General features: G+C 41.3%; 1 protein-coding gene across 1 annotated transcript in view; it reads left to right on the top strand.

Moving 5' to 3' along the window:
• The first annotated feature begins 400 nt into the window (after positions 1-400).
• Positions 401-12,043, top strand: part of LOC111974908 (drebrin-like protein A) — a 51,793-nt gene continuing 40,150 nt past the window's right edge. Inside the window, exon 1 of the mRNA XM_024002979.1 lies at positions 401-784. Coding sequence (XP_023858747.1) covers positions 699-784 — 86 coding nt within the window. The 5' untranslated portion in view covers positions 401-698. The remainder of the gene's footprint in view (positions 785-12,043) is intronic.

Genomic DNA, 12,043 nt, shown 5'->3' with positions numbered 1-12,043 from the left:
GTGTGGTGTGTGTGTGTGTGTGTGTGTGTGTGTGTGTGTGTGTGTGTGTGTGTTGTGTGTGTGTGCGTGCGTGGTGCGTGCGTGTGTCACAGGAGGCTGCTGATGGGAGAACAGCTGATAGTAATGGCTGGAATGGTGCAAATGGAATGGGCATCAAACACCTGGAAACCATGTATTTGATGTATTTGATACCATTCCACTGACTCCAGTCATTACAACGAGCCTGTCCTCCCCAATTAGGGTGCCACCAACCTCCTGTGGTGTGTGTGTGTTTCCCCAAAAGGTTTTGTAAGTTCTTGAAGATACTTTGAGGTACAGTTTGCTCCGTTTTGTGGGTGTGCCAGGGTGTGGCTTGACGCAATGGCTGACGTATTTAAAAGCTAGAGGTGCAATTTGAAGCCACAACCCCGTTTTTCAACTGGTTGTACACCAGGCTACAGCACCGTTTCCGTTCAATTGAACGTTCTATTACGTTTTTATGTACTGAACGCTGCCCTACGTATCCTGCTGGCGGACCTTCACCTTCTTCTCCACTTGATACTTCCACTATTTTGCATGAGATAAGCCTACAGATCGTTCTCCTGGCCGTGAATGCGCGTCAGTGTTTCAGTGTGACCGTTTATGCGGGTAAATTTCTAGTGCAATTGGCTAAGTGAAGAAATCTTCGGGGCTGGATTGTGGAAAACTTCTGCATCACAATGCGAGCGATTAACCTCGATACCTACAGCCTGTCACTGCTTACGGCCAAAGAGGACATTCTCAACCCCCGTTCATCAACCAACTGGTAAAACTCTTTATTTCCTGCTAAGTGCCTGAATGTCTTTGCATGTTCTATTTAGTGAGCATTGCTCTTTTCACAATTTCATGTTACTTTTAACTGTCATAAGAACGTTTCTAAATAACATTTGGATGGTTTAAAAATAACCTCCTCCTTCATTCTGCCCTGCGTGTTTTCGCGTTTACAAGAAGAGGGTGTTGTGTAATTCAAGTTTGATTTAATTTTGGTTTCAGCAGTGCAAAGGTTATGGAGGTGGTCAAAGGACAAAATAAAACGGTGCTGTAGGTGTGTCTATAGGCTATGTATATTGGCAGACCGGCAGTTATAGTCAGGGCAATTCAGCTGGCTCAGTTAGTGTAGGTAGCCTACCTCACGACCAACACAGGAGGACAGGCAGGTGGTGTGGGGCATTAGTTCGTGTGCCAAATTGTTCAGAAGTGTGTGATTGCGGCCTGCATTACAAGGCGTTCCTGCATGTGGGCATTCCTGCATCTGCAGGAACGCCCACCCTTTGAGCATCCCATTGGTTCCTGCATGAACGCCCCCCCCCCCCACATGCCATCTTCATGCTTGCGTGACAGATTTCTCCTGGTTGTTGATGCCATTAAAATGTGGGCCAAAAGGGAAATAAACTATTATCTGAGTTTTATGGGGGCGAAGTACACTGTCTACCGGTGTCCCAGCTAGCTAGCCACCGCCTGCTGTCTACCAGTGTCCCAGTTAGCTACCAGTGTTGCCCCCGCCTACCGCCTGCTGTGTACCGGAGTCCCAGGTAGGACACAGTGTCCTTCACTCCCGCCTGCTGAATTGTGGGCCATAATTACACATTTCTCACACTGTTGGCTATCTACCTGTGTGGCACATGGCTCGACTCAAACACCTGGCTTGCGCTCTGCTGCTGGCAGAGTGTGCCAGCAGCAGAGTGCAGTGTATCGGCTATTCTGCCTGGTGTGCAGTGTCTCGGCTTTTCTCCAGGGCTCTTTGACTTTATTCTTTGTGCACAGCTCAGGTTTCTGCCTATATGGTGATATTTGTGTCATTTAACACTATGGAGAGGTTATCAAAGTTGGACAAATTAATGGAAACCCTTCAGTAAATGAGGGATACAAAGTATATTGAAAGCAGGTGCTGCAATACAGGTGTGGTTCCTGAGTTAATTCAGCAATTAACATCCCATCATGCTTAGGGTCATGTATACAAATGCTCAGTTGCACATTATTCTAGCTACCATGGCTAGAAGAAGATATCTCAGTGACTTTGAAAGAGGGGTCTCAAAGGGGCATAGGGAGTGTAAAGTGTGTGTGTGTGTGTGTGTGTGTGTGTGTGTCTCAGTCACCAGATCTCAACCCAACTGAACACTTATGGGAGATTCTGGAGCAGCGCCTGAGACAGTTTTCCATCAACAAAACACCAAATTATGGAGTTTCTCGTGGAAGAATGATGTCGCATGCCTCTATAATAATTCCAGACACTTGTAGAATATATTCCAAGGTTAATTGAACTGTTTTGACGGCTTGTGGTGGCCCAACGCCCTATGAAAACACTTTATGTTGGTGTTTCCTTTATTCTTAGCCTACATAGTTTCCCTCATGAATTCCTTTGGTAATATTTATCAACTGCAAATCCACTTTGATGGACCAACTTCCATATCTTTGAACCCTGTGCTGAGATTTCAAAGAGACACACATCTAGGACCCCTTCAATTATGCTCAATTAGTGCCCTGTTTCTCTGCCGAACTTCTGAATGTGTGTGTTCTCTCGGTTCTGTTGACGTGATCCCACACAATTAGAGATAATAAAGATATATCGCCATGGTGATGTCATGACTTGTGTGGTCCACTTTGTGGTTAACCACCCATCTATCAAACATCCAAGGTTATGTAACCTAGTTGCTGTACTTTCCAACAAACTGTTATAGGTCCTATGTTGTAAAAGTGTCATATGAAGATGTTGATAATCAATGAATGCATAATAACTGCTCTATTGATTAAGAAACCTCTTAAAACGAACTCAAATGTTATCCATATTACTCTCTGGACAGTCTCAGCTGACATAAGAGTGATTTCTCAAATATTTTAATAAAAAAAGTATCCCTCCAACAAAGAGTAGCCAGACAGAGAAACGTGCAGAAGCAGGAGCATGGATGTGAACCTGACACTCAGCTTGGTGTTTTCCCCTCTCATCGTGTCATGACTTGGCAGCTCTGTCGTCATGGTGACTTATCCATCCTGTATAAACAGTGTTTTCTCTCTCTTTCTCTCTCTCTTTCTCTCTCTCTCTCTCTCTCTCTCTCTCCCTCTCTCTATCATACGCACACAGAGAGGAAACCCAGTCTAAAAGGCTGAATAACACTCTCTGCAAACTGTCTGGCTGGACTGAATTGTGAAGTGGGTGTTGCAATGACACCATAATTCCTGTGTGAGACAGAGTAGGGGGTAGACTAGAGGATTGTGAGTTGGGGAGTGGGCTGTTCTATAGCCTGTCCTCCCACACTTACACCATGTTGGTCTTGAGATCCCACTGTGTTATCTAATGGCCTTGTGAATGGGAAACTGCACCTGTGAGGTAAGGTCTCTAGGAATAGGGAGGCTGACTATTCAACAACACCGCTCCAGAGGTCTCTCCTAGTTCCATTTAATGACTGCAGACTTTAGACTGTTTCACACACAGCCTCCAATCTGCAGTATGTGGTGTGTGTGTGTGTGTGTGGAGCAGTAGTCTGAATTACATCAACATACGTCCTACTGCGTTCAATTTTCAAACCAGATATTTACTGTATGTCCAAAGACACACGTGGTGATGTACAAGGTTGCAAATGGAAATTGTTGAAGTAAGCTGTCAAACGTACACTGTATTATCTCATACATTGTGTTCTGCTTTGTAACCTTACAGGTAACTTTCATAAAAGTACAGCTATGGATTATTTTAGCTACAGTCGACGGAGGGCTGAAAAATCCCCCTTTCTCACTTTTCATGACTCCAGAAAATACCTCAGTCAGTAGCCATGCTCCTAATGGTGGTCAAAGGCAGACACACTGTCATTTACTGTCCATCCAACAGGACTGGGGACTGGGGACTTGAGGAACATTTCAAGATTGGAATGTAATTTCTCTGCCGTAGTTTAACAGTTTTTTTTTGTGTACTTTGTCAGGCAAGCAACATGCATGGGCAGAAGTGTTTAAGGCCTGCCACATAGACTGAGTATTGTTGTGCCAATCCAGTAAACCATATGAAAACAGAGAGGAATATAAGCAGTGAGGCTCTACAAATGTTTTATCAGACAAAGTGTATAGCTCTTGCTCTGCACATGATCTCATAGGATTCATATTGAGCTCAATAGGAGTGTGACTCCTATTCATCATCAGTGTTGGGTGTGGGCTGTATCTAACCATCTCTGGTGACTTGGAACACTGTCAGACACACCTTGTTCTCCCCACTGCTCTTGGCAGACTGTGTGTTGACTGTGGGTGGGGGAGCCTTTTTACAATTAGTTCTGACTCATTGCAAAGATTTGACCACTGCTGATTTGGATGGTGATAAGGTACACATTCGATTCCTTCCCAAACGTTCCAAAATAATCTTGTTGATTTATTATTTAAAAARTTTGTGTGGAAGTGTGATAGTGTTTTCAAAAAAATAAGTGAGATGTTCCCTTCCAAAGTAAAGATCAGATGTTTGTGAGAAGTTGCAGTGATTTGGTGTAATTTGTATTATATTGTGTTAAAAGGGTCACAGCCAGTCCAAGGAAGATTGTGCAATCTGTGAGCTGTGGTGTATCCTATAATTTGTTGTGTTTGGTGTTCTCACACACACACACACACTTTGGTCTGAGTCCAGCGTGACATACTCACTCACACACTCCCTGTTCCAAGGGAGATGTTGTTGAAATGACGTCTTGTTAGCCACAGGCAAGGACAACTCCTTGCTGATCTGTCAATGTATTAATTTCACACACTTTGACTYTCACAATGGAAGAACAAGAAATGCCACTGACCTTTGTCACCAAGTCTAGGTAGTAGGGAGAGATTTCCTAATTCAGTCTTTGGCTCTATAGGAGTATTATTAAGGACCTAATAGTTGAATTAAATGCTTGAATGAACAAGTCCTGTACCTTTGGGAACCCTCCAGTTCTCTCTCCTCTTCCACTCTTCTGTAGCATATTATTTCCCTATGATGTTGCTTAACCTATTTGAATTAATACTGTATTAAACTGTGTATCCCCATCCGGTGGATTAGAGGGTATGGGAATGTAATGCTATAATGCAGTTGATCTAAGCCATTAAACAACCCACTGAGTCAACCCCCCCCTTTCCTGTCCTTTCTGTCTGTCACAGTAAGGCCTTTGATGTTGTGTGAGAGGACTCAAACCTGTATTGGAGGCCTGCTATTGGTACCCCAGGCTCAGCTCCTTAAGGGTGCCAGTGTCTAAGGTTACCTGGTAGAGGACTCAAACCTGTGGCTTTGGCAAACCAAGGCGTGTGCTTTGGTCAGAGTCAAACATGAGTGCACCTAAACGACCGCTAACTATCTGGCTGCTATTTCCAGTTGGGCAATTCCATGGTAACGGAATTACGCTTTGACTCAGTTTTTTTTTTAAACTTTGTATGCATACATTAAAAAAAATGTATGCCAAACAAAAACAATTGATTTCAAAGTTTAACAATCAACAAGGACTACTTTGAACAATTTCCACAAACATTTACAAAAACTAATTTAGTGGGAGAACTGTGCAGATACAAACTTTGGTGATGGAATTAGAGTAAAATCTCCCTCAGGGTTTTTATGCGACCACATTTTCCAAAAACTCTTAAATATCAGCTCCGAATTAAGGTTCAGAGATGTCTTCAGAAAGAATTGGGTGTCAGCTATGACATGACACATTGAGTTTGGTTATTAAACTACAGTARGTTAAGTAGATTTACACCCAGTAACGGAATTCCATAATGGGTCCCTGATCTGTACTACACAGAAATACATGATATAAATGTTGTTCTTTGACATCCCAGCGCAGCAGAGCACAGTACATTCCAGTATAATACAGAACATTACAACAGAATACAATATACTGTACGAAACTCGTACTTTTTTTTACTGTATTGTAGAGTACTGTACTTCTATAGTATTGGACAATACTGTACTGTGCTCTACTCACTGTACTCAGTACCTTACGATATTGTACTGTGCTCTACTCACTGTACAGTACTGTACTCAGTACTTTACGATATTGTACTGTGCTCTACTCACTGTACAGTACTGTACTCAGTACTGTACTCTACTGTGCTACGTTCTCTACTGCGCTATGCAAACTTGTGAAACATATGTCTATGAAAGGTTCAGATTTGTTCCAGTCAGTCTGTGGACGTTAACATCAAGGCCAGGGTGGGCCAAAATTTCATCTACTTTCTACTCGGTGTCGATCAGTGGGTGAGGATGCTGGTTACAGAAATGGAAAGAGCGGGGGCTTATGGGTAGGTGTCAGAGAGAGCTGGGAGAGGTGACATTAACTGAAGAGAGTGAGGGGTTGTTCAGACTGTGTTAACACTCATGGTTTGTCCACCAGATGAAAGAAAGAGATATAAAACAGTTATGAGCTGAACATAACAGTATGCTGGTGGAAGGGAGGAACGTAGCAGGTGACCCAACTGTGGTTCATGACTATTATGATTTTCCATTGAAGCCAATTCAGTTGCAGTAATTCCGTTAATGATTTTTTTTGTTGTAATTCCGTTACCAATTTGGTAACAGAATTACGGGTTTGAATCACTTAATTCATAAATAAAATTGATATCAGTAAAATCACTATAACTAATATGATAGGTCTACCATTACGTGTTACTGCTGTGAACTTTCATTATCCTTCCTCCTCATGAGGGAGAGAAATTAGGAAATATCTTCCAAGATATATGAGTTTTTGGTATTAGAATTACAAGGCACAAGGCAGTGTTTCTTAAACTTACAGAAGGTAAAGAATTTCTCCAAAACTAAATAGAAGTGTTGATATTTGTTGTCATGGGTCTTTACGTCAACATTATTGTGTTTTTATGTATTTCTTTTTATAATTTTTTTAATCAAAGACTTTACTTATGCCAACTTTTAAAGATGGAAAATGTTTGGGAAATGTATCTGACTTCATTTCCCAAAAATATAGGCACTTCGCTTTCATTTGACATCCAATTTGATATACTCTTATGAACTTTACATGTTGGTGTTCGTGGGTTCTTTTACATGGAAATGGCCAGTTATCCCAATGTCTGAGTCACTGAGAGCTTCAAGTGTCATTGGTGCTTATCACTCACTCACTCTCTCACACACACACACACACACACACACACGTATCCAGTATCCAGGGAGTCTCTAGCTGCGCTTACTCACGGTTACACACCTGATTCCCATGGTGGGATGAATCCTGGAGATAAGATTGAACCCATCTATAAATGAAGCTAACAGACTCAAAGGCCAGTCCTCATGGACAGGTGTCCAGACCTCATTCCTTGTTTAGTTAGTTATTATTCCACTCATCAGGAGTGGGGGATGTCTTTTCTTCACTGTACTGAATGTGTATACGGATGGGTGTAGGGTGGAAGAGAGGCTAGAGAGAATGGGGGCTTGCTCAATAGACATTCAGAAAGAGATGGGGATGTCATACAGACGTATTGCATGAGCTGCTCTGCCCCCTACTTTCCCAGGGGATGCCCTAGCTCGCTGGCATCCAGATATGTGGGTGGCAGGTTGATGCTGGTGATGAGGGTGCTGTTTAAGCCGKCTTTGAAACTGAAGAGATGTTCATCTTTAAACAACTGCCTACTGCTCTCTTAAACACTGTATGTGTGTCGTGTAATTTCAGGTCTGGCACGATGAGACATGACTCTTATACAACCAGTGCGCGTGTGTGTGTGCGTGTTTTATTGTGTGTGACTCATACGAACATATTTTATACTTCAAACCAATTGTCCTTAATCCAGATTTCCTCGAGAACGTGTTTCCAGTGGAACTACAATCCCTTTGTAACCCAGTGATGTTGAGCACAACAAAACATGATTGTTTTCTAGTGATCCTAGATAAAGCGTTTTGGACTCTCAAATGGAAACCTAGCCTCTTGTCTTTGTTGAGCGACACAATAGTACTATACAAATACTATGCAAATAGAACTGAATGGAATTGAGTTGAATTTCCCCGATCCTACCTACTGTCCCGCAGTGCAAATTGTTATACAGTACAAGGGGTGTTTCAGGCAGCTGTTGAAAGCAGCTGTGTGTCTCGCTAAACATAGGCTGATCTAGAGTCAGTGTGAGACGTGTGTCAGCGCTCGGCCCTCCTGTCTAAGCTAGACAGAGCATGACATCACTGTCCATATGACTTAGTCAACACTTACAGTGCCTTCAGAAAGTATTCATACCCATTGTCTTATTTCACATTTTGTTGTGTTACAGCCTGCCTGAATTCAAAATAGGTTAAATTGGGGTGGGGGGGTCAATACTTTGAAGTCAACCCTTGAGTCAATACTTTGTAGAAGCACCTTTAGCAGCGATTACAGCTGTGAGTCTTTTGGGGTAAGTCTCTAAGAGCTTTCCACACTTGGATTGTTGAACATTTGCCCATTATTCTTTTTAGAATTCTTCAAGCTCTGTCAAATTGGTTGTTGATCATTGCYMGACAACCACTTTCAGGCCTTGCCATAGATTTTCAAGTAGAAAACTCTAACTCGACCACTCAGGAACATTCACTGACTTCTTGGTAAGCAACTCCAGTGTAGATGTGGCCTTGTGTTTTAGGTTATTGTCTTGATGAAAGGTGAATTCATCTCCCAGTGTCTGGTGGAAAGCAGACAACCAGGTTTTCCTCAAGGATTTTGCCTGTGCTTTGCTCCATTCAGTTTCTTTTTWGTCATAAAAAAACTCTCCAGTCCTTAACAATTACAAGAATACTCATAACATGATGCAGCTACAACTATGCTTGAAAATATGGAGAGTGGCACTCATTAATGTGTTGTAATGGATTTGCCCCAAACAAAACACTTTGTATTTAGGACAGAAAATTAATTGCTTTGCCACATTTTTTGCATTATTACTTTAGTGCCTTGTTGCTAACAGGATGCATGTTTTGGAATATTTATATTCTGTACAGGCTTCCTTCTTTTCACTCTTTCAATTAGGTTAGTATTGTGGAGTAACTACAATGTCAGTTTTCTCCTATCACATCCATTAAACTCTGTAACTGTTTTAAAGTCACTATTGGCCTCCTGGTGAAATCACTGAGCGGTTTCTTTCCTCTCCAACAACTGAGTTAGGAAGGACGCCTGTATCTTTTTAGTGACTGGGTGTATTAATGCACCATCCAAAGTGTAATTAATAACTTTACCATGCTCAAAGGGATATTCAATGTCTGATTTGTTTTTTACCCATCTACCAATAGGTGCCCTTCTTTGTGTGGTATTGGAAATCCTCCCTGCTCTTTGTGGTTGAATCTATGTTGGAAATTCACCTGTCTCTTATACACATCTAGATGTGTATAAGAGACAGAATTAATTGCTTTGCCACATTTTTTGCAGTATTACTTTAGTGCCTTGTTGCTAACAGGATGCATGTTTTGGAATATTTGTATTCTGTACAGGCTTCCTTCTTTTCACTCTTTCAATTAGGTTAGTATTGTGGAGTAACTACAATGTCAGTTTTCTCCTACCACAGCCATTAAACTCTAACTGTTTTAAAGTCACTATTGGTCTCCTGGTGAAATCACTGAGCGGTTTCTTTCCTCTCCCACAACTGAGTTAGGAAGGACGCCTGTATCTTTGTAATGACTGGGTGTATTAATGCACCATCCAAAGTGTAATTAATAACTTTACCATGCTCAAAGGGATATTCAATGTCTGATTTGTTTTTTACCCATCTACCAATAGGTGCCCTTCTTTGTGTGGTATTGGAAATCCTCCCTGCTCTTTGTGGTTGAATCTATGTTGGAAATTCACTGCTCGACGGAGGGATCTTACAGATAATTGTATGTTTGGGGTATAGAGATGAGGTAGTTATTCAAAAATCATGTTAAACACTACTATTGCATACAGTGACTTGTTAAGCACATATTTACTCCTTATTACGGCTTGCCATAACAAAGGGGTTGAAAACTTATTGACTCAAGACTTTTCAGCTTTTAATTTTTATGAATTTGTAAAACTATTGAAAAACATAATACCACTTTGACATTATGCGGTATTATGTGTAGGCCAGTTACAAACAAAATCTAAATTTGTATTAATTTTAAATTCAGGCTGTAGCAAAATGTGGAAAAAGTCAAGGGCTCTGAATACTTGTGTACACACACACACACACTCACACACTCACACTCACACACGGTCTCCATCCACTTCTCTTGTGGGAATGGAAACACTGTATAATGCCATAAAGCAGACTGCATTTCCACTGTGCTGCTGGGCAATACCACGGTAACAGAATTACGCTTTGACTCACATTTTTCACTTTAAAATGTATGCCAAACAAAAACCGTTGACTTCAAAGTTGAATAAACCATACAACTCTATACACAATGACTACTTTTAACAATTTACACAAACACATTTATTGGAAGAATTATGCAGATGCACAGTTGGTTACAGAATTCTTGTAAAATCTCCCTCAGGGTTTTATGCGACCATGTTTTCACAAAACTCTGGTAACTCTGCTCTTATTTAAGATTGAACGATGTSTGCAGAAAGAATGGGGTGTCAGCTATAACATGACACCTTGAGTTGGAAGAAATATCTATGAGTTATTGGACTACAGTAGGTGACGTGGATTTACATTCAGTAACAAAATTGTGGTAACAGAATTACGTCACAGGTCCCTGATCTGTACTATACAGGAATGCATAATTATGAATATCATTTTCTTCATGGTGAATACTGGAGGTACACAAAGGTAGAAATATGCAATATCCTTCTTTTGCATATTTGGGTTTTATTCTACACTCTGGCTATTATTCTAAAGAACTCTGCCCCCAGTAAAGTAGATCTGCTCCGTAAAGTACAGGGCTCCCGAGTGGTGCAGCAGTCTAAGGCACTGAATCTCAGTGCTAGAGGTGTCACTACAGACCCTGGTTCAATTCCAGGCTGTATCACAACCGGCTGTGATTGGGAGTCCCATAGGGCTGCACACAATTGGCCCAGCGTCGTCCGKGTTAGGATTTGGCTGGGGTAGGCCGTCATTGTAAATAATAATTTGTTCTTAACCGACTTGCCTAGTTTAAATAAAGGTTCAAATAAAATTAAAATTAATTCCATGGAGGATCTAGTGTCTGCAGGTTTTTGTTTTTTCCTTTCAATTAARACCTAGACAACCAGGTGGSGGGAGTTCCTTACTAATTAGTGACCTTAATTCATCAATCAAGTACAAGGGTGGAGCGAAAACCCGCAGACACAGCCCTCCGTTGAATGAGTTTGCCACGTGGGTTGGAACAACAGGGAAGTTTTGGGGAAGATCCACTATCACACGCATTCAACACCACTCTGAGTCTGACGTGTGACTGACAAGAATTGTGTCTGATAATGATTGTAGTTCCGAAAAGAAGATAAATAAACTTAGGCTGTAGTACTGATAAGCATGACATGCAAGTACAAGCTAGCATAGACAGCACTGTAGAGTAAGGCCTGTAGCATAACATGGACTAAACAGGTTCAAGAAGCTAGTGGTCTTGTACATAAGCAATGCAGGAATGTAGAAATGTCTACAGAATATAACCAGCATAGCATAACGATTATACATAGATGACAGAAAATAGCTTAGCACCATGAAAGAGAAATRCTAACAAATGGCTAATTGCTAATAGGCATGCTAAATACCAATGCATTCTGAATGACAAACGCTAATGATAGCGGGAGCATGAGCTAGCTAACAAGCTCAACATAAATGGTAATTACAAACAACAATAGGGCTCTGAAAAAACAAGACATCTTAAGGAACTTACTTTTAGATGCACAATAAAACATCAGAACAGCAAATGTATTGTGACCACAGGAGCAAAAGTATTTATTAGGAGGGAAAACATGAAATGCTGTCAGGATGGTAAAAGCACATTTTCTGACAAAGTATCTTTCTGACATCTGCCCTGCTCGTGCTGGGGTCCTACACTGAACTTCCCAGGAATACTGATTGCTGATAGGCTAACATAATACTGACTGGAATGACCTTGACCAATAAGAACGAAAGGAAAGTCAGGGTCTTATAAATAGGAGGCTGAGGTGAAGTCTTTTTCTCTTTGCTTTCATTGGACACC

This window comes from Salvelinus sp. IW2-2015, linkage group LG15, assembly GCF_002910315.2.
Source record: "Salvelinus sp. IW2-2015 linkage group LG15, ASM291031v2, whole genome shotgun sequence".
Taxonomy (NCBI): Eukaryota; Metazoa; Chordata; class Actinopteri; order Salmoniformes; family Salmonidae; genus Salvelinus; species Salvelinus sp. IW2-2015.
The sequence above is the reverse complement of the archived record's forward strand: the minus strand, read 5'-3'. Positions and strand labels throughout refer to the sequence as shown.